This window comes from Ornithorhynchus anatinus, chromosome 5, assembly GCF_004115215.2.
Source record: "Ornithorhynchus anatinus isolate Pmale09 chromosome 5, mOrnAna1.pri.v4, whole genome shotgun sequence".
Lineage (NCBI taxonomy): Eukaryota > Metazoa > Chordata > Mammalia > Monotremata > Ornithorhynchidae > Ornithorhynchus > Ornithorhynchus anatinus.
This window is the reverse complement of record NC_041732.1, coordinates 59,780,376-59,808,044: the sequence shown is the minus strand read 5'-3', so window position 1 is coordinate 59,808,044 and position 27,669 is coordinate 59,780,376. Positions and strand designations below refer to the sequence as shown.

Genomic DNA, 27,669 nt, shown 5'->3' with positions numbered 1-27,669 from the left:
GGACCAATCGCTCCGTCTGAGGGCCGACGGAGCCTCCGAGCCCCTGAGGGGATTCTAATCACATGCAACGGTTACGGTACAGACCGGTCTCCTCGCTCGTAAGAACGAACATCTTATCCTGCTGCTCATGGCGTTGGGCTGATTGCGCCGATGTGGACAGCAGAGCCGTGAAGCCAAAAGAATTTGAAAAGAAAGCAGCGACTGAGGATTTAAGCTCGTAAATCCCCTCTTGGAGCCAGCCCTGAGTGGGCATCCCGCCCCGGGGAGCGGTACCTTTCTTTGCCAACCGGGAGTATCCCGTCACCTAAAGAAGCTTCCTGAAGGAGAGATTACATTGTAAACCTAGAAGCCATGACCACTGCTCCTTTCTCCCCCACCGCTCCACCTGGGAGTAGATCACAGGAGCGGGCGAAAGGATCGGACGACGAGAAGGGCCCCGAAGGCCGAGCGGGGAGGGGGGCGGGGGCGGGTGAGAGTGGCAGGGAGAGAAACAGAGCAGAGCCTCACCGGGGAAGACTAGAGTTTCGGTGAACACGGAAAGTGCCAGGCCCCGAAACTCCGGAGACTCTCTGTTCCCCGGATCTTCACGCTACCGAACGGGGCAAGCCAGGGGACAGCGGGGGGCCAGTCAGTCTCAGGCTAGAACCGCAATGCAGCGGAGGGAAAGGCGGCGTCCGAGAGGAGGGCCGTCCGGGGGCGGGGGGGGGGGGGGTGAGTCGGGGTGGACCTGCCACAGAGACTCCGGGCCCGGGGCGACCGCCCTATCTACCCTGCCAGCCAAGCGGCTCCGTCTGCCCCGTGTCGGCTGTGCGACTGTGGGCAGGTCGCTTCACTCCTCTGGGCCTCGGTTCCCTCATCCGTCAAATGGGGATGACGACCGTGAGCCCCACGTGGGACGACCTGATGACCCCGGATCTCCCCCGGCGCTTAGAACAGGGCTCTGCACATGGTAAGCGCTTAGCAAATACCACCACTATCATCATTAGGGCACTTTCCGGTTAACGGGCCAGCGTCCGCCCGACGCTGAGGACCGTGGATGCTCCCGCTGCATGAAGCGGGAGTGGCAAAATAGACCGTAGTCAGGGAGCGATCTGCACCTTTACTCCTCGCGACCCGAGAGGGCTGAACTTTCAGTCCCTTTAAGACGCGGTGAGGGGGAAAAAGACATTTAAAAGTATTCAACGCTTACTACAAGCACCGCGCCACGATTCGAGATAATGATCCACGTGGACAGAGCCCCATCGGACAGAAAGCAGAATGGCTTCGTGGAAGGAGCGCGGGCCCAGCAGTCAGAGGACCCTGGGTTCTAATCCCGGCTCATCCGCTTGCCTGCTCTGTGACCTCAGGCGAGTCACTTCGCTTCTCAGCGCCCCAGTTACCTCATCCGTAAAATGGGCGTCACCGAGACTGCGAGCCCCATTCTGGACAGAGACGGTGTCTAACCCGGTTACCCTGTACCCTCCCCGGCGCTTAACACAGCGCCTAGCACACAGCAAGCGCTTGGCAAGGACCGCGGAAACAGAGAGACCAAGGCAGCGGGGATCCAAATACCCATTTCACAGATGAGTAGAGCAGGGCACGGGAAGCGGCCGTTGGTTCCAGAGGGCAGCGGCCCGGGAGGGACTCACCTTCACGTACTGGCGGAGGAAGAAGGGGCTCATGTCCGGAGGAGACGTGGTGGTGTGAGGCTTCAGCAGCTGGCTGGCGGCGGCCGGCTCCTCGTCGTTCTGTTGGCCCTTCCAGTAGTCCAGCAGGGACTTGAGCACATGCAGGCAGTAGTCCACGGCCCCGGAGCTCAGCAGGGCCGCTGCCGTGGCGCTGGAGATGAGGGAGGACGACTGAAAGGGAAAGGGGGAAAGAGGCAAGGAGGCTCAGGAGAGGGCGGCGCCGGCCCCCGGGGACCTCGGGATTCCGATCGGCTGTCAGCGGGATCGGGGGGAGATCATCGTGGGCAGGGAACGTGTCGACCGACCCCGTGGTATTACACTCTCCCAAACACCCGACGGATACCACTGACGGTGATGAGAACTTCGGCTGGGGGGGGGGGGGGGGCGGGGGGAGGAGGGCCGGACCAGAGCCGTTCGAACATCTCCCCTCGGATATCGGCTGGGAATTCTTTCGAACCGCTGCACGGAGCGGGAAAACAGAGCCACATCTCCTCTTTAAGTCTAATCTTCCCAGAACACATGTGCTAGGGGCCCAGGAGTGGGGGGCGGGGGCGGGATCGACCGCGGATTAGTCGGTCGGGGATTCTCCCGTGCGTTAAGGCGGGCGCCGTTTCCGTTTCAAGAGCCGCCAGGCCGAGCCTTAGGAGAGAGGACGTCTAACAGTCCGGGGATCACCTGCAAGGCTACCCTCACTCTAAGGGCCCCTCCACCCGGCCGGCTTCGGAAGGAGACGAGGAGGAGACGCTCGAGGGAACGCCGGCGTGGGGGAGAGAGCCGCGGCAAGGAAAACCATTAGGGGCGCTCTACGGATCCCAACCACCCCCACGGCTCCTGAGCTCATTAAAACGGGATGGCGTTTAGTCTCAAATTCTAACCTCCCCGCTTTGAGTTAATCTCCTTTCCGCCACCCACGGGCTCTGCTTTCTCTTGGCCCGATTACCGCGCCACGGGAGCAACGAACAGCACAGGAATCCTCTTAGCGACCGGATGCCCGGCAGGCCAAACTGCGGCTTCTCCGTAATGGAGACGCCGATCCCCTTCGGCCCCCGCGTGGAAGGTGTCGTTCGAAAGAGCCGGGGCCCGGAGAGGCACTTGAGAGTGACAGGACAGGCGATGAAGCCCGGGACCTAACTCGAGGCACAGCTGCTTCTGCGGATTTTTCCTTCCGCGTCACTCTCGCAAGACCCGGTCCTGGCCACGGATACCCTTTCCCGGGAGACGACCCTTGGCCCTGGGAAACGCACGAACGTTATCTACGTACGTACCTTTAAAATTATATATTAACGGTGACCGTGTATTAACGTCTCCTCCCTCTCTGGACGGTAAGCTCATCTCGGGCGGGGAAGGTGTCCGCTTATTCTGTCGTATCGTACTCTCCCGCGCCTCGGGGCAGTGCTCGGCACGTAGTAAGTGCTCGATAAATACCACCGCTGACTGATTGATTGGAAACGGCCTCCAGTGATCTGAAGGCTGCTGGGCACACCGGCCCTCCCCCAGTCGGATGCCTCGGCTCAACTCAGCCCCGGGGCCCGGGCCCGGGCCTACCTCACAGATGGAGGACTTGGATCCCGATTTGGTCCTGGACATGAAGACGCTCAACAGCCTCATCACGACCAAATGCACTTCATTCAGGGCGCAGCGCTCATTCTTCTTAGACACGTCCTACGGATGGGGACGGCGCGGTCAGTAGCACAGAGGAGCCCGGAACCCAGACCGCACCCGAGCCCCCAACCCGAAGCTCCCGGGCCTCCATTTCTTCGGCCGGAAGCCAATCACCGGCACTACGTGTTCCGCCACCTTAGTGCAACGGGGACAGGACGGGCCCACGTGACCTCGGGCTACGGGCGCCCTTATCCTTAGCCTCGATACCACGGACGGCCGATCATTTGGAGACAAATGACTGGCCGGATGGAGTCATCTCCCCGACACCAACCGGAAGCCAGGCTGACCCCTCCGGGGCAGATGGGAGACTCAAGGTGACCCTCCGGCCTGCCCGGCCGGACTCTCGGGTTTACCTTCTTATCCATGCCCAGTTCCGCGATCAGTTGGGAGAGCAGATTGTCCAGGGCTCCCTTGTCCTTCTCATCTTCCCCATCCAGGTCGGTGGTAAGCATCAGAATGACCTGAAAGGCAGCGGACGGGCCATGGACGGGACCCCGGGTTGCCACCCCGGAGCTCTCCAAGAGACCTGGCAAAATTCCACCAACCTCGGCTCGCCCATCCTAACCGATTACCACTTTCACAGGGAGGGCTGTGCTCCTTCGGCCGTCCGAAGCCCAAGCGGCCAGGGTCGGGGGGGCCCCATCTTGCAAGAGGCGGCGGTTCCTAACACCGCCCCGCCACCGGACGCTTCCCCGGCGGGGTCTCCCCAAGGAGCTTGAGATTCGGCACAGAGGTTCTCCACTAATCCGCCCCGCATCCCCGAGGGGTTGGCCGGGGAGGGGCGAGGGATTATTGCAAAACCGCGGCGGCCGAGGCGGAGGGTTTAAGACAACAAAGCGATTGTTCCAGCGAGCGGCCCCCCCTCCCTGGCCACCCCGGCCCCGCAAACCCCTCCCGGGAGAAAGGAACACCGGGCGGGTGAGTGCCGCGGCTCGGTGAATGCCGACGACCCCTCCCGAGCCCCCGGGGTGACACTTCCGATCGGTACCTGCATGTAAGGAATGGCCCGGACCCCGCCCACACCGCGCAGCTGCGGCAAGGTCTGGAGCAGTCTCTCCAACAGCATCAGGCGGACCATATGCAGCCTGGGAAACGGAGAACGGGGCAAACGTCAGAGGCGCGCCGCTCGCACCCCAGATCCAGCACACACGGGTCTCCCTAAGTTAGGCGCGAGGGACCGGATCGCCCGGATCCCTCCTCCTAACCACCTGGTCCCAGGGACAAACCTATTCGGGGTAATTCAGGATAATTCAGGAACGCACCCGGGGAGGCCTCGTTTCAGCCCCAAGTCGGAGGGAAACGGGCTCCGCCAAGGCTGCCGGGGACATACTGGGAAAGAACCGGCTGGGGGAAAATGGAAGCAGGCAGGGACACGGGACGGCGAGGAAAGGGATGGGAGAAGCAGTCAGAGTCGAGGGACCCAGAGCTTTCCGAAACACCGACTTAAGGTGACAGTTTGGTCGGAAGCCTACTTGGACCGTATTAACGACTCAGAAAGTTCTGCAAATCTACGAGACTTTCCTAAGAGAAACAGGTTAAAGGCACCGGGGTCACAGAGAAGAGAGTCTCCCGTGGGGCTTTTGCAAGACGACAGTCCCTTGAGGACAGGACTGAAGGGAAAAGCCTCGAGGCTATCAAGCCGCCCTCCCCGGTTCCGACCCCTGCAGAGACCGTCACCCTTCCGATCCTGAACTCCCAGGACTGCTATCACTTGGCCTCCGCCCTACCTGCAGGACCTAATCTCAGAATTGAGGAGGATGGTGCCGATGAAGAAGCTTGAGAGTCTGAAGGCGGAAGAAGCAGTTACGCCCTGGGACGGTATGTCGAAAGGGGTTTAAGAAAACACCCACCCCAGAGGATCTCTGAGAACAGGACTCATCTGGAAGTGACCCGTGGGTCTACCCGAACCCGGAAATAGGCTCCAAGGCCTCCGGAGAGCCGGTCCGGATTTATGACGTCACTGAGGTTCTCTATGCCTGTTTTCTTCGAACGGAGGCCCCCTCTGCCTCTCGCCAAAGACCGCGCTCTCCTGGCCCCGGGGAATCTTTGAGAAACGGGAGCCACCGTCCCCCCGACCTGTTACTGGTGTGGACATCTCCTTCGGCTTCTCCTTCCCCCTCCGAGCCATCGCCTTCCTGCTGCCCCGTGGTGGTGCTGATGGCCCCGGTGCTTGAGCTGACGCTGCCCGGCCCGGCCGGGTGTCCCTCGGCGGTGGCATCTCCGTAGGCGCTGCTGCGGCCCGAAACTGCGGGGAAACGGGCGACGCGGGTCTGTCCGCGACGCTCCGGGAGAGACCTCCCCCGGCCCCCCGAAAACCCCCTCGCCTTTGGGCAGGGACTCTTTCGGAAGACAGGCTGGGTGGCGGGGCAGGCTACCTCAAATGCCCACTGAAGCCCTCTAGACTATAAGCTCGTTATGGGCAGGGAACATGTCTAATTCTGTTGTAATGTAGTAATAATAATAATAATAATAATGTTGGCATCTGTTAAGCGCTTACTATGTGCCGAGCACTGTTCTGAGCGCCGGGGTGGATACGGGGGAATCGGGTTGCCCCACGTGAGGCTCCCAGTCTTCATCCCCATTTTACGGATGAGGGAACCGAGGCCCAGAGGAAGTGAAGTGACTTGCCCACAGTCACACGGAGCGCCCGGATTCGAACCCATGACCTGTGACCCCCAAGCCCGGGCCCTTCCCACTGAGCCACGCTGCTTCTCTAGTACGGTGCTCTGCGCCGACAAATACCACGGATCGATTATTCGACTGAATCTACGGGGACCATTCTTTAAATCCAGGCAACCGAATGAGGTCCCTCAAACGAGCAGGCTGCCTCTAGCCTGTAACCGCGGTGAGAAGGAATGTGTCGTCACGGCCCGGCTGTGACGCACTCTCCCAGGCGCCTAGTACAGTGCTCGGCACCCAGCAAGCGCTCAATAAATACCGTTGATTGAACTATATGCCATCTACTCAGCCACCCAACTCAAGCGCCACCACGACACCCGCTCCGGGAGGGACACGGCCGAAACCCGGCCCCCGAGACAAGCCAGGCCTCCCGGGCTCCAGCGGGGTGGCTAAGTCGACCTTCCAGGTGAAATCCCATACGTATCTGCCAGCTCTGTTACATTACGCTCTCCCGAGCGTCCAGGACAGTGCTCTGCCCACGTAAGCGCTCGATAACACAACCGCCTGAGAAGCCGCGCGGCTTCGTGGGAAGAGCCTGGGCGTCAGAGGTCACGGGTTCTAATCCCGGCTCCACCACTGCCCGCTGGGTGACTGTGGACAAGTCTCTCAACCTCCCTGCGCCTCGGCTACCTCATCTGTAAGATGGGGATTAAGACCGCGAGCCCCACGTGGGACAACCTGATCGCCTCGTATCCACCCCGGCGCTTACAACGGTGCTTGGCGCGTATTAAGCGCTTACCAAATACCACGATGATGATGATGATGACTTGCTGAAGAGGGAAACCGGGTCCCAGAAGCCTGGGCCCGGGGCCCGGAGAGCCACCCCATCCCCAGAGGCTGGGCCCGCCCGAACGTCTCATTACCGCTGTGCTCGCCGGCCACCGAGTCCACGGCGCTCCCTCCGCTCTCCGAGCCCACGCTGCCGCCGTGGTCGGCGGGGGAGGTCCGCAGGGTGGAGCCATCGGTCGCCGCGGTGCTGCCTTCGTCGTCCGACGCTGGAGCTGAGGGAGGAACGAGAGCTGTCAGGGATAAAAAGCGCTGCCTCGGAGCCACGGCGCTAGACCACGAAGCACAGGGGGGCACAGACAGCTTGCAACCAGCTGGAGGGGGGAAAAAAAGAGAGAAAGAGAGAGAGAGAGAGAGACGAGCCTTCCTTTGCCGACCGGTCTCCGAGAAGATTGGACGACATCACGACAGACGACGACGACGGAAGCAATAATACCACCTCGGATTTTTAGAATGCTTTATTTTTAGAAGATTACTTTCACCTCAGTCGCCGCCTCGGATTCTCACACCATCCCCCGGGGTGAGGGATGTCTGCTGCGCTCGCTCCGTGGGAGGGGAGAGAGAAAACCGAATGACCCGGGCACGTTACGCCGTCATTCCATTTCGCTCCCAGCCGAAGTGGGTTTCAAGGAGATCGGGTTCTCCCGAGCTTGCGTTTCTTCCCCCCCCCCCCCCCCCCCCCCCCGTTAGGATCCTGAACGGTCACGACCGCCAAGCTACGGGCGGCCCCCGCCCAGCTGTTCCGGGGCTACCACGTCGCTCACCTCGGGCGCGCTCGTTCGAAGCACTCGGCTCTGCCCAACGAGGCGAGGCCCGGTCAGGTTTAGTTTTCCGTGAGTTCCGGGCACGCCCGCGGTCCGACGCTAATACGCCGCGAGCCCTTCGACAAGCCCGCCTGTTTCTAATCGGAGCCGGAAGGGGCTCGCTCGAAAGGGTCAAGACTACGATCGACGCTCTTCTCCCCGGGAAGAGCAAAGCAGAGGAATTCCCCAAGCGCAGCCACGACCCCAGGCTCAGAGCTAAGCCCCATGCAGGAAGGACGAGCCGAGAGGCTCCACGAAGAGAGGAAGGGGGGAGAGGAAAGCCAAGGGAGCCACGGAGCAATGCGCTGTCCAGAACCCAGCTTGCTAACGAGACAACAGGAACCCCAAAGCGCTAAAATGGCATCGATGGGAGCCTCACAGATTCACAAGAGGCCACGAGTGGCGGGGGGAGAGCAGCGAGTTGGTCTCCAATCTGCCCCACAGGGAGAATCTCCAAAGAGGAGGGAACCGATCGGGGGCCACGTTCAAATACCGGGCCTGAGAAACTTCAGCCGACCGTTTTTTTTTGGGGGGGGGGGGGGGGGCGCGGAGGGAGGCCTGCGGGGCGGAGGGGGCTGATTTTCCAGCGGGTGGACTAGCTCGGCCCCCTGCTTCTGCTTTCCTCCTTGGGCCCGTGTTCCGGCCACTTCTTAACTCATCAGCACCTTTGCCAAAGGGAAGTCAAGGAAAGGAAAAGGAAGTCAACTCCTTTCTGCAGAAGGTTACCTGATGCCGTAGTGTCAGACAGGGTTCCTGCATCAAGTGAGGAAGAGCTGGGTGCCTGGCCAGACAGCCCCAGACTCTGCAGTCCAAGGGCACTGCTACTGCTCCCTGGAATACAAGGGAACAATGAGCACTAAACCCCTTCCGAGCCACTGTCGTGTCCCTGGATCCGGCACCTCTTAAGAGCCTCCTGACATCTGGCCTGGAAGGGGGAGGTGGGAGTGGGGGAGCGGGGAGAGGACGGGGAGCCTGGCTACCCTCGGCCACCGAGCGGCATCTGCCGGCCGCCCATCGGGCTCGGACGGTACGACGCGGAGAAGAGAATCCCTCGGCTCGGCGGGGGGCGCTCGACGGAGGAGACTACCAGATTCAGGAAGAGATCAGACAAGGAAGAGATGACAGAGGCTCTGAGACGGGACGTTCCGGTCGAACGGCTCCCCGGCGCGGACCCGCGCGCTCCGCCTCCGGGCCTAGGAGCCGCCGCGCCACCTCCCCGAACCGAGGCCAAACCGAGTCGGTCCGGGGGCCGGCGGGCCGCCGCCCTCCTGGGTCCCGGGGGGGGGGGGGGGGCGTTTACCTTGCTGGTCCTGCTGCAGGCTCAGGGCGATGGCCAGTTCCACCATGGTCTCGTCGTCGGCGTCGGGGGGAATGTCCAACATAGGGGGGAAGCCCTCGGCGCCCGCCAGCAGGGCCTCCAGGGGAGAGGGGTTTCCGTTGTTGGTGCTCTCGGCCGTTTCCAACACCATGGACTCGGACTGTGGGGAGAAAGTTCCTTAAGCGCCTCCTCCCGGAAGCCCGGGGGGGGGGGGGGGGACGGGGACGACGGGGGGAGACAGCGAGCGCCCTCGCTCGGCTCCGCGCGCCCACAGCCTCACCCTGCCTAGGGCGTCACCCTCCGACGGGACGCTGGCAAACTGGGGAAAGGGCGACCCCGGACCCGAAGAGGCGCCGTGGGACGGCAAAGGCGTGGGAGCCGGGAACCCGCTCCCGGGACTCTCTGCCCCAGAACTTCCGGAAGCTCTTTAACCTCCCGCCCACCCCGAAGCCTGGAGAATCCGAGCTCCTCCCGTATCCCTGTCTCCGAACCCCGACACCCTGCCCAGCCAAGGGACTCACCACCATCTCGAAGTCTCCGTGATCCACCTCGCTCTGCTCCTGGCTCTCTTGGCGGACGTGCCCGCCATTGGGGATCCCGGAAGACTGCATTTTCTCATCCGCGTCGTCGTCGTCGTCGTCGTCCTTGTCTCCTGGCCCACAGAAATCCCGTTCGCCGAGGGCCCGGGCCTCCTCCCTTCCCGGGGAATGACGGACCCAGGAGCCTACGCTCCACGTGGGGAGGGGGCCCGTCTACCGACTCCGTTGTACCGTACCCTCCCAGGCACTCAGTACATTCGTTCGACAGTGTTTACTGAGCGCTCACTACGTGCGGAGCGCCGTACCAAGCGCTTGGAACGTACGATTCGGCAACAGAGAGCGACAATCCCTGCCCGCCGACGGGCTTACGGTCTAACAGTCTAATCTAACGGTACGGCGCTCTGCACAGGATAAGCGCTCAACAGATGCCAGTGATCGCTTGAGGGTGCACCTCTCCCTGGCTGGGAGTTCGGTCTACCCGCCTACCCAGCGCGCTCACTGGCCCTAGGCCTAGGTTCGTCCTCTAGGCACGGCGGGACCCGAGGGTGCCCTTGGGCCGCTGAGGGGAAGACTCCCGGACCGATGAAAGGAAAAAAGATCGGGGGGGGGGGGGGGCGGGGAGGAGGAGGAGAAGCGGGCCGGCTACCACCCGTCGGGACCCGAGGCCAGGCCGCTCGCGCCTACGCGCTCACGGGCCGGTGAGCGGGGAGAAGAGCGGCTCAGAACGTTAACTCGCTGATCTTCGGTTTTACACGACGAGACGGGCCGTGAACAATCCAGATGGGAAGTCACGGGTGGGATCCTCCGCCCTGAGTGCCACCTCACGGGCACCGCCGCCCCGCTGGTGTTCCCCGAAAGCCGGACTGCGGGTTAATTACCCATGGGAGTGTTGCTGCGAGGGGAGGAGGGCAGGGTGACGTGTCTCCGTTTGTTCCTGGGTCTCAGCACTCGGATCAAAGCTTGTTTGCAGGAGAAACTCACGGCGGGGTCCTGAGGGGGCAGAGAGATGCCGTCATTCGAGACACCAGTCCCCTCCTCCCCAGCCAACGGGCACTCGTGGCGCATTTCCTCCCATCGTGGTCTCCTTCCCACAAGATTTCCTGCCCGGAGCTACGGTCTTCATCCTCTATCACCTTTTTCTGCGAACACCTAGGCACACGTAGAAGAGGGTTCGCCTAATTCTCCCTCATTTGTCTCTCCGCTTTCTTTTAAATGGTATTTGTTAATCACTTACCACGCGCCAGGCATTACACCGGGCAGACACAAGCCCATCAGGGACACAGTCCACACACGGGGCTCACGGTTCTGACCCCCGTTTTACAGATGAGGAAAGTGAGGCACAGGGAAATTCAGTGACTTGCCAAGGTCACAGAGCAGATAAGTGGCAGAGCCGGCACTGGAACCCAGGGTCCTCGGGCTCCCGGGGCCGGGAGACTCCTGAGAAATCCAGCCCCTGACTGTGCACCAAGAGCGCTCATCTCCCCGAACGGCCGCCGCACGGCAGAGAAGGTCCGAAACAGCGAAACCCCGGGTGCGGTCTTCGCGTCTGGGCTAAAATGACGAGTGCTCCCCGAGTCACTGGGAAAAAGAAGCCCCGTTGTGGCAGGCGGCCCGATGCCTTCTCCCTCTCTCGATGAAACGAAACCCCGTCCTCGCCGAGGGTTCTCAGCTTCTCTCCACAACCCTTATCATCCCGCTTCATCAACCTTCCGGGACACGAACGGTCGTGCGGGTTAATTAAGGGAGGGGAGTCGGGGCGCTGGAGGAAGGCGGATTCCCCACAGGCGGTGCTCGGCTACCGGCCTCTTTTCCCGAGCGTCTCGCCGAGTGTCACCTCTGAGCGTGGGCCCGGGAGTCCGAGGGATTGGATTCTAAATCCCAGATCTGCCGCCCGTGTGCTGTGTGACCTCGGACGAGTCACTTCACTTCTCTTCGCCTCGGTTACCTCATCTGTCAAACGGGGATCGAGAGCATGGACCCCTGGTGGGAGAGGACTGTGTCCAATCCAGTGCTCGGCACAGTGCCTCGTACTTAGGATGTGCTTAACAGATACCACAATTTGACTATGTAGAGGGGAGAGCAGGTATTTAAGGGTCGAATCCCCATTCTGCAAATGAGGTAACTGAGGCCCAGAGAAGTTAAAGTGACGTGGCCAAGGTCAGCCAACAGGCAAGCGGCAGATCTGGGATTTAGAATCCGATCCTCCTGACTCCCAGAGGCTCTATCCCACCCCGACCCGGAGGCTCCCCGGCACCCCGACGGACACGTACGGGGCACAGCAGCATCTGCATGTAGATCTTGGAAGCCGTGTTGATGCAGTCCAGCTCGCAGGTGCAGTAGCCATGGATGATGTCCACCAGGGCATTGACGGTGGCTTCAACGTGAGTCAGGCCTAGAGAGGCAACGGAGGATGAGCGTGGGGGGCAGGAAACGAGGACTCTCAGAGGGCAGAAGAAACACCCATCCAGGCAAGTAACTCTCCCCAACAGAGAAAATAATGATAATAATAATAATAATAATGGACTCTGTTAAGCACTTACTACGTGCCAAACACCGTGCTTTACTTGTTTTGAAGTCTGTCTCCCCGCTTCTAGACCGTGAGCCCGTTGCTGGGGAGCGACTGTCTCTCTCTGTTGCCGAACTGTACTTTCCAAGCACTTAGTACAGTGCTCTGCACGCAGTAAGCGCTCAATAAATACGATCGAATGAATGAGAAGCGTTGGAAAAATAAGATAGATCAGGTGCTACTCCCTCTAGACTGTAAGCTCGCTGTGGGCAAGGAATGTCTGTTATACCGTACTCTCCCCAGCACTTAGTACGGTGCTCTGCACACAGTACGCGCTCAGTAAATACGACTGACCCACTGACGTGGAGCTCACGTGGGGCTCACATTTTAAGGAGGAGGGGGGACAGGTATTGAATCCTCCCTTTGCAGGCGGGGGAACTGAGGCACAGAGGAGTTAAGTGACTTGCCCCAAGTCTCCTAGCAGGTTAAGCGGTGGAGCCAGGATATGAACCCTGGCCCTCTGACTTCCGGGCCCATGCTCTCTACACTGGCCACGCTGTTTCCCTAAAGGAACCAGAGGAACCTCACGCTGCCGGAGCCGGCAGGAACCGAAGAAATGAAAACAGGGACCGGGGCTGTTTCATTTAGGCGCCGAGAACAACCCTTTACCCTCCCAAATGCTGGAAACGAACGTTGTAAGTGGAAAGGAACAGCTACGCGCTCGCCCCGGGGGTTTAAAACTCGGCGAGTGGTCCTCACCTGCTCGGCCAGGTGGATAGGGCAGATACGGGGTGTACCTGACCGGTGACTGAACAGCCACCATTCACTCAACAGAAACTGCCCAGGGGTTACCGGGGACGGTCTCTCTGAGCTGACCTCGCACAGTCCCCGCAGTTTACCGACCGACGGCTATTCCGGTACCCTGCTCTAGCCCAGAGAAGCCTCCCAGGTGAAGAATCCGGCCCACGACATTCCCGAGTCAAGGACAGAGTGTAGATCATCTGGAGATTAAGGTGCCTTTCCCAAACTCCAGTTTAACCCGCTGCCTTGGAATTTTACTGCAGTCTTTGCAAATATCTTGAAAGAGGCATTCCCGTAAACCATGTGAAACCCCAAAACAGAACCCCTCTAAGCCCCCCGCCTCCCCAACCCATACCCGATTAGCGGAGGCCAAAAAGATCCCACCCCTCTTGACCGACGAGCAGTAACTCCGCCGGGAGAATACACGGTTCTCACAGACTGGTCTTTCCCGGTGATCGGTAACACGATCGAGAAACGGAAGGTGATAGTCTAAGGCTTAGAAACTATCCCTTCTCACTCTGCTCCTCTCCCGCCTCTGTCCTCTCGCCCACCCTGTATCCCCAGCCTGCGACTCCCTCCCTCCGCAAATCCAGTAGACCCCACCTCCTCCCAAGAACCTCTCCGGATTGGTTCTCAGCACCCCGCCTCATACAAATCCCCCAGCGATCCCCAGCCCACACAATTCATACGGATCCGGGGCACTCATATCTACGCTGTCCATTGTACGTTCCATTATTTCCTTCAATTATTCGTACATATTTTCATCTCTCGCTCTCTCTCTCTCTCTCCCGTTGGAGGGTAAGCTCCTCGAGGGGAGGGAACCTGTCACTTGCTTCTTCTGTTCTCCCCCAAGCACTCGGTGCCCTGAACCCAGGGAACATCGACTACTACTACTACTACTACTATTGACGACGGTATTTGTTAGGTGCTTACTGTACGAAGCCTCGGGGTGGATACAGGCGAATCAAGTTGGACACGGTCCCCGTCCCAGGTGGGGCTCACAGTCTTAACCCCCCCGTTACAGATGAGATAACCGAGGCCCAGAGACGAGAAGCGACTCGCCCGAGGTCACGCCGCAGACAAATGGCAGAGCTGGGATTAGAACCCAGGCCCGGGCTCCGTCTACCCTGCCACTCCCGGCTCTGCCGCTTGTCAGCTGGGTGACCGTGGGCGAGTCGCTTAACGTCTCTGTGCCTCGGTTAACTCATCTGTAAAACGGGGATTAACCGGGAGCCTCACGTGGGACGACCCGATTCCCCCGTGTCTACCCCGGCGCTCGGAACAGTACTCTGCACATAGTAAGCGCTTAACAGATGCCAACATTATTATGCCAAGCAGCTGCTTCTCTACCACCATTCATTCATTCAGTGGTATTTACTGAGCGCTTACTACGTGCACAGCACCGTACCAAGCGCTTGGAACGGACAGTTCGGCAACAGACAGAGACGATCCCTGCCCACTGAAGGGCTCGTAGTCTAAACGGGGGAGACAGACAGCAGAGCGGAAATCAGAAAAAAACGAAACAAAGACAACCTCGTCGAGATAAACGGAATCAAGGAGATGGATACCTCGTTGACAAAACGAATAGGGTACTAAATAATCAATACAAATGAGCACAGCGCTGAGGGGAAGGGGGAAGAGCAGAGGGTGGGAGGTGGGGAGGGCGGGGGAGCAGAGGGAAAGGGGGGGCGGGGGGGGGGGGGCTCAGTCGGGGAAGGCCTCCCAGATTCTACTATTACCACCTACTATTTACCACCCGCAGTTGAAATCCGAATCAAATTCCCCCTTCGGGACCCCAGGCTTCATTTCAGAACAGGCAGCAGCGAGTGGCGATCCATCACCGCACGATACCTGGCAGGCAAGCAGGAGCCAGGAAGGCATTCTTGGGTTTCGACGCATGGAGTTTCCAGAAGTGGTTGACCAGGTGGGTGATGAAACTGCAGCCCTCTCCTTCAGCGTGTTTCTGAGGCTCCTTCCCCTCGTCCACTCCTTCTAAGCAGATGAAAGAGAACGACTAGCAACGCGGGTCGTCTGGGAAGGGACCTGACCTTGGATCAGTGGACGCGGGGAAGGGACGTGGGGGCCCTCCACCCAAATGCCGACTGCCCCCGGTCTCCGGTGCGCATGCCACGGAAGGGACGGCGATTGGAACCGTCAGAGGGATTTATTAGGCTGTTGGGATTAGGGAGGAGAGAAGTCTGCGGGTAATAATGATAATGGCGGTGTCTGTTAAGCGCTTACTACGGGCGAAGCACCGTTCTAAGCACTGGGGGGGGATACAAGGTGATCAGGCTGCCCCACGTGGGGCTCCCAGTCTTAATCCCCATTTTACAGATGAGGTCACTGAGGCCCAGAGAAGTTAAGCGACTTGCCCAAAAGTCACACAGCCGGCAAGCGGCGGATCAGGGATTAGAACCCACGGCCTCCGACTCCCAAGCCCGGGCTCTTTCCACCGAGCCACGGCGGGTAGCGACGGTAATAACAACCGCGGTGTTCGTTCAGCGCTTACTCTGTGCCAGGCACCGTACTAAGCTCTGAGGTCCAAAAGGGGTGCGTTATGATTTTTCGTTTTTCCGAAGGAGTCGGAGCCCGGCCTGGACCGGTGGGGAGACGGAATGGACGACGGCAAGTGAGGAATAACGAAATGACGGAAATCACCAGGGAACACATTCATCCCTCTATCGAACGTGAGGCTGGGGGGAAAGGGGAAATCAAACCACGACTCGTCGCTGTGGAACCGGGAACCCGCCACCGAGTCCCAGTTTGAGTCTTGTACCGTGGAGCCTGTCCGGTCAGGGGAAAGAACCACGGCTACGGGGCGGCGGAGGTGGAGGCGAACCGCGCGGATAGAACTTGGACCGGGCTCTGCCGAGCTGCCAAGTCCAGTGCTCTGCACGCGGTGAGACTCGGTAAATTCCACTGATCGACAGGTCGAGAGGGAAGGTGATACGATCTCCAAGCGAAAAACGCCGGGGATGCAGAGCTGGGATCCAGGCCGGAAGCCCCCGTTTCCACGCCACCGTCTCCGGGGATACACAACAGGGACTCGAGCCCCACGGGGTACCCCTCCCACTGCCCCAGCGACGCCTCCTGGGGCTTAAACCCGGGAGAGGCAGCGTGGCTCACTGGAAAGAGCACGGGCTTTGGAGTCAGAGGTCATGGGTTCGAACCCCGGCTCTGCCACTCGCCAGCTGTGTGACTTTGGGCAAGTCACTTAACTTCTCGGTGCCTCAGTTCCCTCATCCGTCAAATGGGGATTAAGACTGTGAGCCCCACGTGGGACGACCCGATTCCCCTGTGTCTACCCCAGCGCTTAGAACGGTGCTCGGCACATAGTAAGCGCTTAACAGATACCGACATTATTAACCCCCCACCCCCCCCCCCCCCCGCCGGAGGAGCGTCGGATCGAGAGCGCGGTTCCGCTGACCTGACTCTGCCTGTGGCAGCTTGGCCTCGGTGAAATGGACCAGGTTGCTGGGGCGCATGATGGCAATGGAACGAGCGGTGATCACCAAGCGCTGGAACACCTCGGGGTCCAGCTCTTTTCCGTCCTTGGTGGAGGAGTTGAGGCACTGCACGGCTTTGCTCAACAACGCCTGGTCCTGCGAGGAAAATGACTCAGAAAACCGACCGGGGCCAGGAAGCGGCGTGGTCTAGGGGGAGAGGCACGGGCCTGGGAGTCGGAGGGCCCGGGTTCTCATTCTGGCCCTGCTGCGTGACCCTGGGCAAGTCACTTCACTGGGCCTCGGTCTCCTCGACTGCGCGATCAGATCCGACTCCCCCCTCGTACTCAGTCCCGGTCCCGCGTGGGGCTCACGGTGTGGGGCCAACCTGAATATCTTGTATCCGATCTACCCCGGGGCTCGCAACGGTGCTCGGCATACAGAAAGCTCTTAGCAAACGCCATGGATCATCATGATTAGGAGCGAGCGGGGTAGCCGCGGTGGGCAAGAATCAGCGGCTTTCCAACAGAGCAGGCCGACGGCCTCGACCCCTCCCGGGAAAACGACCACCGGGAGAAACGGCCGTCGGAAGCCAGAGGCAGCACCGACGGCGGTGCGGGCCGAGGAAGAACGGCTCTCCGAATTTCTTGCTACCGCCTTCCGTCGAGGTCCCTCGCGGCCTGTCTCCGGACGGCCCCGGCTCACAGCAGATCACGCTCACCCATCGATCAGGCTGTGATCTCTGCTGAGCGCCGGGTGCAGGACGCAAAACTAAGCGCTTGGGAGAGTCCCACACCACGAAGCAGGCAGGGGCCCGAAAGGGGCGCGCGGTCCACAGGGAGCGACGGACATTCAAATCGACTACCCACTGGGGAAGCGTGAGAGTGTAAGGATGTGGACGTCGGTGTCGTGAGGCCGGGGTGGGTATCGCGTGCTTGAGGCGGTCACACCGCGGGGGACGGCACACGGGAGGAAAGAAGGCCTCGTCGCGGAAGACCCCTCGGAGGGTCTTCGACGGAGAGGAGAGCGGCGGGTATGAAGGGGGAGGGAGTCCCCCAGGCTCGAGGCCGGTCACGGGCGAGGGGCTGGCGGGACAGAGGAGACCGAGGCCCCGACAGCAGGTTGGAACCACGAAGTAAGTTAGGAAGGAGAGAGCTGACCGGGCGATGCCTTCTCCCGAGGCCCTCAAGAGCACTCCGCCCACACGCTCCCTCACGTCTCCCTAGCAGGAGGGGAGGCGAAAGGGACCGGTTCCCCCCGATTTGCAGCCGGGGAAGCCGAGATCAAAGAAGAAAGAAGGGACTCGGCCACGGCCCGGGAAGACCATCGGGACCCATCGGGGACTCCCCACTCTCCCGAGGCCGGGGTCCAAACTGCCATCCGACCGCGCAGAAGAGACAAACCCCGCAGCCATCTTTCGGAACGGAACCCAGCGGCCGAAGCGACCCGAGGCCGAGGGGAACGTGGGGCCGGGGCACCGAGCTGGCGGGCCCCGGGGACCCGAACAGCCGCCCGAGCGACTCACCTTGTGGTTGTGATAGGCCGAGCGGCTGGTGTGCAGGCTGGCCAGCAGGCTCTTGGTCTGCTGCTGGACGCTGGAGGGGGCCGGCATCGACAGCAGCGCCGTGGCCAGCTCCTGAGCCGCTGTTTTGCTCTTCTCCTGATCCCGGAGCGGAGGGAGGGCGTCGGGGAGACAGAACGGAGGGGTCGGCACCGTTCCGGCCCAACGGGGTCAGATCGAATCACCCGCCCGCTCCCCGCTTCTCAAGCCCCTCCCCGCCGCCGCTTCCGCCGCCGAAGGGACTGGTCGGCTCGCGCCGTCACACCCCTGGGCCGTTTCTCCGCCGAAGGCCGCGCCCACGGCCGTCACCTTCGGAGCTCCTTCCTCCCAAGCGGGCGCGGGGCAGCGGGCCGCCGGGCACGACGGGGATGGCCCTCTCCGGCCGCCCCCTCCCGGAAAACGCCTGACCGCTCGGAAAGAGTCGCTCACCTTCTCGTTGACTGGGCCCACGGCAAAGCAGCTTTCCAAGGCTTCCAAGGAACTCACAACCAGCCTGGAGGGGAGACGGACGAGCCGGCTTCAGTACGGTCGCCCACCTCCCCCGGCCTGCCGTCCGTCCCGCGCAGGCTACAGCCGCGGAGAGCTCGGGGGCGGCCGACCGACGCCGACTACGAATTCACGCCACGATGAGACCCGCCACAGGCGCCGTGCACCCGGGAACCCGGCTCCCGCTCCAACCCGGGGACCCCGTCCGGAATCCGCAGTTCCGAGCCCGGGCTCTCCTTCCTCCCCAAGAGGACGAAACGGTTCCCCGGGCTGCTTTCGGCGGGGACGGCGGGGTCGGGTTTGACGCTCCCACGGCCCAGAGGCCCGGCGTCGTAGGGGAGGAGAGGTCTGACCCGCCCGTGCCAACAGGCAGAGAGGCCGCGTGGCGCGGCCCGTCGTTCTGGTCGACACCCGCCCCCGTAAAGGGGGGGGGGGGGGGGGGTCTCGCGAGCGGGGCCCCGGCCGTGGAAGCCGCTCCGAGCGCGGGTCGGAGAAGAGGCTCGGCCGCGGCGAACCCCGGCGCCCTCGAGGTGGCCCGGGGCACCCCCCCACCCCCCCCACCCCATCGGCCACCGGGCAGGCTTCCGAAGCCTTCCGGTCCCCACCCAGAAAGCGAGGGAGATGAAAAGCGAGGCCGTATCGTTCCTGGGCTCTGTCCCCACGCGGGAAACCCGGCTCCGCGTCTAACGGCGAGAGAGCCCGCACCCTACCCCTGATCCTCTGGCCCGCCAGAAGAAGGGAGAGTACGGGTGGAGGTGGAAGGAGAGAGGGGGGCGGAGGAGGAGAGGAAGGCGGCGGAGAACGAGGAAGGGAGGAACAAGGCGCCCGGAAACAATCGGGATCCGACAGGCTCTCTGGCTGCTCTTCCGAGGACTGAGTAGCTCATCGCCTTTTTACTTCCCTTGCCCAAGAAGGGAAGGGCAGAGTGGAACGGAAAGCGTAAGAGTGAGCTACAGGTCAGCAGTTCATTCGGGCGACAGCTATCCCGGCGGGGGCGCATTCTCGGTCCACCTCATCTTTCCATCGGGAGAAATCCGCAGCCATGCAATGACCAGAATGTCAAGAAGCAGAATGGCTCTTCAAACGGAAGCAGAGTCAAGGCAAAGCCACACCGTCGGTCATGTCGCTCTCTGACACACACTCACTCGTGCAGAGGAAACGGAGGAGGACATACTAACCGGTCCAGCTTGGTTAGGGACTCAGTTTCAGAACTTGGGGGGGGGAAGCAAAGAAAAATAGGAGAAAAAAAAATACATATATATATATATATATAATAATGATAATCTGGTATTTGTTAAGCGCTTACTATGTGCCAAGCACGGTTCTAAGCGCCGGGTAGGCGCAAGGTCATCAGGCTGTCCAACACGAGGCTCACAGTCTTCACCCCCATTTTACAGACGAGGGAACTGAGGCCCAGAGAAGTGAAGTGACTCGCCCGGAGTCACACAGCTGACAAGTGGCGGAGCCGGGATTAGAACCCACGACCTCTGGCTCCCAAGCCCGGGCTCTTTCCGCTGAGCCACGCTGCTCCCTGTGTGTGTGCGTGCGCGCGCGTGTGTGTGTGTGTGTGAAGCTCAGAGAGAACCGGAAACATATCCCAAGCCCAACGTAAATTAATACGGCACCGGGGGGGGGGGGGGGGGGGGGGGGAATAAACCCGGCTGTCGAGAGGCTGTCTTCTAAGCACGGTTCTACTCGAGTCAATGCCCTCTAAGGAAATGGAAATGCAGCAGTTCCCCGGCCCAGAGAAACCAAGAGCGGCGCTCAACGGGGTCGCTCGCGGGGAGATTTAAGAACACCCGCGTCGCTTCGGGGAAAGCAGACGGCTGCCTCCCGTCAGCCGGGCCGCCGCCTCGCAAAGAGCTAACTGCGGAGAGAGAAGAGGGGACGGTCTTTCCCCTTGGCCCGCCCGAACGGCACGCCCGGCTGACCCTCTCTCTCCACGGCTGCCCCGAAGGGTCCAGGATCGAGACGGGGAGACCGTGTCGGGAGCTCTCAGAAGGGACCGCTACGCTCGGGGGACTCGGAAGGGGACGGCAAATCCCCGCCACCCTCGCTTCCGCCGGGGAGTCGGCGGAGATAGAGAGGCGCGAGACACCGAGGGAGCCGGGAGCTCAGCGCTGGGCGAACACCGCAGCGGGGCCGCCAGTTTGGTGACGTACGGGAAGCCCGAGGGAGGCGAGGAGAGATTCCGCCCGGGCCTCCCGGGGGTCGGACGGCTCGGACGGGGCTGGCTACCTCTCCAAGACGGTCCCGCTGGCGGCGGCGGGGGCGGCCGGGTCGCTCTCTCCGGCGCCGTTGCTCTGGGTCAGGTTCGGGGGACAGACGTTGCCGACGGAAGCCGAGGGGAAGTCCTCCGGGGGCTCGTCGGGCCAGCCGAACTGCTCTTTGGTCTTGCCGTAAATCTTGACGCCGTCCATCATCGTGACGCCCGCGGGGTCCACCGAGGCCCCAACTGCAACGAACCGCCGGAGGCTCCGGTGGTCAGGCCCCCCGCCGGGCTACGGCGTGACCCCCTCCGAAGGCGAGCGCCCGCCCGCGCGGCCTCTCCCCGAAACCCGACGCCTCGGCACGGGCCGGCCGGGCCGGCTCCCCTGCCTCCCGAGGCTGCGGCTCTCCTCCCGCCCGAGGGATCTCCGCGTCCGTCCCGACAGCTTCGGCGAAGGGAGCGGGGCCGATCTCGGAGACTCCCCCCCGCATCACCCGTTCCCCGCGGCTGCCCCCGTCCCCCTCCCCCAGGGAAGTGAAGAGGACCCACAGTCCCCACTGATGATGATAACGTCGGTATCCGTTAAGCGCTCACTACGTGCAGAGCGCTGCTCTGAGCGCTGGGGGAGATACGGGGTAATCAGGTTGCCCCACGTGAGGAGCCCAGTCTTCATCCCCATTTTACAGACGAGGGAACCGAGGCCCAGAGAAGCCAAGTGACTTGCCCACAGTCCCACAGCTGACAAGCGGCAGAGCGGGGATTCGAACCCACGACCTCTGGCTCCCAAGCCCGGGCTCTTTCCACTGAGCCTCGTTTCCGGGCCGGGGACCGCTCAGAGCCCGGATCCGGGCTTTTTCCCGCCCCCGCGCTCCGCGGTCACCCTTCCCGCTCCGCACCACGCCGCCTCTCTCCTCCCTCTTGCCATTTCCCCCGCCTCATCTGGCTTTTCGCCCTCGGGAACGCCCCCCCCCACCCCCCGCCAACCCCAACCCCATCCTCCTGCCGGTGCCGAGTTCTCTGTATCCGTTCCGCCCGAGGTGAGGGAGGAGCCCCCCCGACGGCATCGGCCGGTCTCCGTCGGGGAAGCCAACGGCGCCCGGCTCGCCGGGGGCCCCCCCCCCTCCCCCCGACACGGAGGCCCGACCGAAGGCCCCGGCCCGGGGCGGGGACCGCGCGGGGCCCGCGGGGACGACTCACTGAAGATGGTCAGCTTCTTGTCGGCTTGCAGGGCCTCCTCTCGGGTGAAGGGGAAGTCAAACCAGCGGGCCCGGGTCATGTTAAGCTGCATGGTGCGGCCAAAGATCTCAATGTAGGAGGGGGCTCTCTCGATCGCCTGGGTCCCGATCTGAATGCGCATGCCCGTCATCACCATGGTGCTATTATTGTTACCGACCTCGATGGTGAAGCCGCCGGGCTACGAGAAAAACGGCACGGTTCGCCGCGCCACGCAGTGATGAGAAACCCGTCCTACTTCCGACGTCCCCTCGCTGCCCGGGGAGGCCTCGTAAAACGGGAGGAGACGCGGACCCGCCCAGCTCCGGCAGGGGCGAGGACTGGGGAACGGGCCAACGGGTCCCCAGCCGGCTACCCCGTCCCGAGTCCGCAGACCGCCCCTCCCCGACCACCCCAGTCGAACGGTCCCTGACCCTTCTCTGGGCTTCCCAAGCTCGGCGAGCCACCGGTCGTCCCCGGCGACGGACCCGAGGGACAGGCGCCCCTCTACCCCCCGCCCCAGCGGCGCCGGCGCGCGGATCACGTGACTGCCGGCGCCTCCCGCCCGAGTCCTCGACGGGTTCTACCCCTCGGGCCGACCGCCGGGCGTAAAACCGGGCTCGCCAGCTTGACCCGGTGGAGGGTCCTCCGGCCGAAGACTCCGGGGGGACCTCGGACGGGGCGGCGAGCCAGCCCGTTCCCAGACCCAAGTCCGCTCCCCTTCCAAAACGTCGACGAATCCCTCAAGGCGGGATACCCTAGGTATGCGCGCCGGGCCCGGCTAGGGCCACTTCAGCCGGGTCAACTGGGGCGGTGGGAAGGGCAGGGGGAGAAGGCGCTACCGGCTCAGAGCCGGGGACCCTCGGTGGCGGCGGCCGGTGGATGACGGGGCCACCGTCCGGGCTCCGGACCGCAGAGGCGTTCGGTCCGTACCTTCGTGTTGGCCACATACATGCCGGTGGAGTTGAGCCGGTGCTTTATCTGCTGGGCGTTGTAGACCTGCAGCAGGTCGTTGCCGCCGAACTCGACGTCGGTCAGCTGCTGGTTGTGCTCGAAGAAGTCGATGGGGAAGGTCACCTGACCGGAGGCGCGCGTTGCTTCGGGGAGAGGACCGAGGAGTCAGACGGGCCACCCCGCGCCCGGCCGAGTCGGCTCCGGTCCCCATCTCCGCGACGGCACGTCCCCTTCCCCGCCGGGCCGCACCCGCGCGCCCGCCGGCCAGAGGTGGTCACATCGAGACCGTCGCGCCCTGCCTGATTTTTCTCTTCCCCCATCTCTAACGACGGCGGAGCCTCTCGGGGAAAACGATTCCGGCGACGGCCGCGGAGCTCACGGTGACGGGATCCGACCGCACCGGCTCTCCTCTTTGGAAAGCGGGGGCTGAGCCGGGCCAACGCCCCGCGCCCAAGGGACCACCGGATTCGGACCGCGCTCCCTGCTGGAAGAGCTGCGGTTCCGATTGGCTCTTCCCGAAACTCACTCCTCCCTTCCCGGGGACCTCCGGTCACTTCAGAGGGACGACGCCCCCCCCCCCCCCGCCCGATCTGACCGTCCCCATTTCCACGGTCGTCGGCTAAACCTACCGGGGATTCGTCTTCCTTCCCCCCCCCCCCCCCCCCCCCCCCGCCCGAACGCTACTCTGGCGCCCGTCTCCCCGGCTAGACGGGAAGCCCTCCTCGAGGGCAAAGAGCGGGCCGTAACTCTAACGGACCCCCTCGGGGGCCCCGGGCCATCCTCCGGACGCCAGGGGTGCCCCGGAAATGCCGGGGGCTATTTATTAAGCGCCCCCTACGGGCCGAGGCAACCGCGAGCTCCCCCCCCCGTCCCGCCTTCTCCCGCCCGCCGAGCGGGGGGCGGCCTTACCGACGGCCGTCGCCTTGCGCTTCCTCACGGGCTTCATGATGCTGATGACGCCGCTCGGCTGAAGGGAGGGCTGGAGCCAGTACGAGGTGTTCTCCACGTTTGCCATGTAGATGCGCAGGCTGCCGTCTTCGCACAGCAGGATCATGGTGGTCCTCTGCTGCTCGTTGCAGGCCGTGTGTCGGATCGCCACCATGTCCTGGATCTGAGACGAGGGGCCCCGGGCGGTGAGGTCATCAGCCATCCGAGGCCGACCTCACTCAGACCCGTTCATTCGCCCGACGGCATTCACCGAGCGCTTACGATGCGCACAGCGCCGTACTGAGCGCTTGGAATGGGCGATTCGGCCGCAGACAGAGACAATCCCTGCCCAGCGACGGGCTCACAGTCTAATCGGGGGAGAGGGACGGACAGAAACGAGACGCCGCGATCACGACGAACGGAATCGAGGGGGTGGACATCTCATCGACAAACTGAATGGGGTAATATGTGCAAACGAGCACAGTGCCGAGGGGAGGGGAAAGGGGAAGAGCAGGGGGAAAGGGCGCTCGGTCGAGGGGAGGCGAAAGGGGGAAAGGGGAGGGAGCAGAGGGAGAAGGGGTAGCTCAGGCGGGGAAGGCCCGGGGGCGGAGGGAGGGAGGAAGCCTCGGCCGGAGGGCGGCGAGGCCGCGGCTCCGGGCCGCGGCAGGGGCGGGGACGGCCCACGTGAACTTGGCGAGGGGGGCGGGGGTCGAGTGGGGAGCGCCGGGGTCAGCACCCACCTTCGCTTTGGCGGGCAAGGTCTTGATCTCTTGGATGAGGAAGGTGTCCGGCTTGACCATGACCACCAGCGGCACGCCGGTGGTCTGCTGGACGCAGCACACCAAGCCAGGGTGATTCATAACCTCGGACCACTGACAGAGGGCGGGGGTGGTCTTACTGCCTCCGTTGGAACTGCCGAGGTCAAAGATCAGATCTCAGAAGGGCGACGACCCGCCGGGAGGGGCGGGAGGCGGGCACCGGCGATTCCGCAGGCGCGGTCCCGTCCGGAGGGGGCGGGATCTCGGGCCCTCCGGGGGCGGGGGGCGGGGAGCCGCCCGCTGCGGCAGGCGCTCCGGCTGGCGGGGACGCCCCGCGGCCGACGCCCGGGTGCCGTGAGATTCCCACTGTTTTATCCCGACCTGGGGGAGCCCGAGAGTTGGGGCGGAGCGCCGGCCCTCGCGAGGCGGCTGGGGGCGGGCTCTATTCCTCCATCCGCCCCGACGGCCCTCCCTTCGCCCACGGGGAGACCCCGGTCTCGACGGGCCGCCCCTCGCGGCGGGGAGGCGAAGACGAAATACAAGGGGCAGGGGCGGACAAGGGCACGTTCCTCGGGGCGCAACGGCTCTCCGACAGCTCCGGAGAGAAAGGGGGAGCGATACGAGCGGACCGCCCCCGGTCCCGAGAACGCCAACGGGCTCCCCCCCCCCCCACCGGCCGCCGGGGACAGTCGGCCCTCGGGGAGGCCCGGGAGACGGAGAACGTGCCCGAGGGGGAGGCCCCGGCAGGGTTTCCCGTGGATCACTGGCCTCCGCGGGCCGGGACCACCGAGCCCGCTCCCACCTCTTGACGTTGACGGGGAAGAGCCGCTGCACCTCCAGAGAGGCCCTGCTGATGGTGGCCGCGAAGGATCTGCCTTGACAGTAGCTGAAGAAGAGCATCTGCAGCACGTGGGAGTAGTACACCGACACGCCACCGCCGGCCACCTGACTGTTACTATCCTGCCGGGGCGGAGGCGAAACACGGGAGCTGGGTCACGCGTCCGTGGAACTCCGGGGAGGTGGGACGCGTTCCCCGCCCGCTGGGCGTCCCGTAGGCCGGGGAGGTTCTCCAAGGCGGGGATCAGGTCTACCGACCCTATTCCACCGCACCGTCCCAAGCGCCCGCTCAGTACGGTGCTCGGCGCACGGCGGGCCCTCAGTCGAAGCCACCGACCGGGTCGAGCGCTCTGCCGCTGCCGTCGCGAGCTCCGCGCCACCGCGGAGGGCCCTTCGATTCGACGGAAAACACCTCATCCGTCGCAAGCGTCGGAAGGCGGTGCCGTCGACTGGGACGTGACAGTTTCGTGGGGAGGGGACTCGAGAGGGAAGACGGATTCCACCTACATCTCTTGAGCGCTTGCTATTCCCCCTCCCCCCCCCTCCCCCCCCCCCGGCTCCTCGGCGCTCATACGCATATCCGCATACCCGGCCATTTCCCCTGTTTTTAATTTATTTCAGCGTCTGTCTGCCTGCCTGCCTCTCTAGACTAAAAACCCCTTCTTGGGCAGGGAGCCGCCAACCCTGTCGCGTCGTATCCTTCCGAGCACTCGGGAGACCGCTCTCCACCACTGAGCGCTCAGTAAGTACCACCGACTGATCTTCCCCCGCAGCACTTTCGGACTCGTGTTCCTTCCTTTATATTCCCTACTCCCTGTAATTTAGTGCCCGTATCCCCCGCTCGGTTGTAAGCTCCTTGCCAGCTGGTGGGCGGAACCTCTAACCCAATCCCGGGAATTGTGATTTAAAGGCGAGGTGAAGGGACCCGGAAGCCGAACTGACTTCACCCTTGAGCGCCGGAAGCTCTTCCGTTGGAGCGCAATGGCGGAAATCGGCGCGGTCCCACCTGAAGACCCCGCTAGGATCGCTACGGAGCGAGCCGGGAGATTAAATCCGCTGACCTTCAGATCCTCGTGGTTGACTTCCAGCACGTTGGTGACATAAAAGGGTCCGTGCTGGGCGCTACTGGCCTCCTCCATGAGCTGAGTGTATATGTACCCCGCCGAGGACATGATGACGATGATATTCTTCCCCTCTTCGTTGAAGAGGAAAGTCACGTCCCGGATCTTGGAGCTCGGCAGGAGGAAGTAGAAGGTGGGGCTCAGGGCATCGACGGACAGGTCGTAAATCTGCCGGGAAGGAGAGGCGGGAGGAGGGAGAGGGAGGGTTGGGCGCGGGGCGTCGTTTGGAAACTCCCCCCCCTCGGCGCCCCGCAAGGGGAGCCTCGTGGAGAGAACACGGGCCTGGGAGTCAGAGGATCTGGGTTCTAAACCCGGCTCCTCCCCTCGTCCGCCGTGGGGAATAGAGATGAGATTCCCGTTCTCCTTTCTACTTCCTCTGTGAGCCCCATGTGGGACAGAGATTGGTCTTGAAGGTCCCCTGGCACTTAATACAGTCCTTGGCACACACCGAACGCTCCAATTTTTTTTTTTTTTTTTTTTTTTACATTACTGTTGCTGTTAATAATAAAGACAGCGGGGAACGACAACGGCAATAATGATCACCGCAGGATCAAAAGAGACACTTTCTCTGAGGAAACGATCCCGCTGATGGGGAGGTGAGAAAAAATGAAGAATCCGGCTCGGCTCGGCCAGAAACGTCTGGCAGACGCAGAAAGAGGCAGGAACAATTCATAAGTCGCCGGGGAGGCTCCTACAAAAGACAGCATTCGCGAGGGCTCCATCCCCCTCCTCCGGAGCGCCAAGGGGAAGGACCGAGTCGGCCGCCGAGGTCCGCCTCGCCAAGACCTGGCAGGGAACCCTACCTTGACAAAGTCGGCGGTGACGACGGCCAGTTCCGTCTGCGAGCCGGGCAACCACACGGCTTTGATGATGAAATTGCCCGTGGCCAGCTGGGGGTGTAGCACCAGGTGATCGGACACGGAGCCGGAGCTGCCGAAGGTCAGCACGTGACAGTCCTGGGGTCCAGAAGAAAGGATAACAAGCGCACGCAGACGTTTACGTTTCAGCCTGGACCAGTCCTTCAGGAGGACCGGGCCGATGGATTTAAAACTGTACCGCTCCTCTTCCCTCCCCTTCTCCTCCCAAAGGATTTCACAAGTCAGAAACAGAAGGGCGGGTTTGGGGATGCAGAGTTTTTTTTACAGGTGTTTTTTTTTTTTTGTGTGTGTGGGTGGGTGGGTGGGTGGGGGGGGGGTCCTTTGGCATAAGAAACTGTGACCCAAACGATAAAATCCACTTAAGCTGCTTTTGGCCTCACTTCGAAGGGGCATTCACGTTTCAGGGGGCCATCGGAGAAGAATTAAACGGGCAGGGAACGTGTCCACCAATTCTGCTCCGTGATCATCCCGTACTCACCGAAGCGCTCGGTACGCTGTGCCGCGCACAGTAAGCCCTCAGTA

General features: G+C 62.6%; 1 protein-coding gene across 1 annotated transcript in view; it reads right to left on the bottom strand.

Moving 5' to 3' along the window:
* The window catches only part of UBR4 (ubiquitin protein ligase E3 component n-recognin 4), a gene marked incomplete at its 5' end in the record, with an annotated part of 148,943 nt that overhangs the window by 60,884 nt on the left and 60,390 nt on the right, over nucleotides 1-27,669 (bottom strand). The window contains 23 exon segments of the mRNA XM_029064851.2: nucleotides 1,629-1,838; nucleotides 3,213-3,329; nucleotides 3,683-3,790; nucleotides 4,318-4,414; nucleotides 5,406-5,574; nucleotides 6,872-7,009; nucleotides 8,324-8,428; nucleotides 8,898-9,075; nucleotides 9,437-9,567; nucleotides 10,333-10,444; nucleotides 11,725-11,846; nucleotides 14,613-14,753; nucleotides 16,189-16,363; nucleotides 17,730-17,864; nucleotides 18,195-18,258; nucleotides 20,490-20,706; nucleotides 21,658-21,874; nucleotides 22,606-22,769; nucleotides 23,536-23,737; nucleotides 24,294-24,465; nucleotides 25,114-25,271; nucleotides 26,210-26,437; nucleotides 27,073-27,225. Of these exon segments, the coding sequence (XP_028920684.2) occupies nucleotides 1,629-1,838; nucleotides 3,213-3,329; nucleotides 3,683-3,790; nucleotides 4,318-4,414; nucleotides 5,406-5,574; nucleotides 6,872-7,009; nucleotides 8,324-8,428; nucleotides 8,898-9,075; nucleotides 9,437-9,567; nucleotides 10,333-10,444; nucleotides 11,725-11,846; nucleotides 14,613-14,753; nucleotides 16,189-16,363; nucleotides 17,730-17,864; nucleotides 18,195-18,258; nucleotides 20,490-20,706; nucleotides 21,658-21,874; nucleotides 22,606-22,769; nucleotides 23,536-23,737; nucleotides 24,294-24,465; nucleotides 25,114-25,271; nucleotides 26,210-26,437; nucleotides 27,073-27,225 (3,513 nt within the window).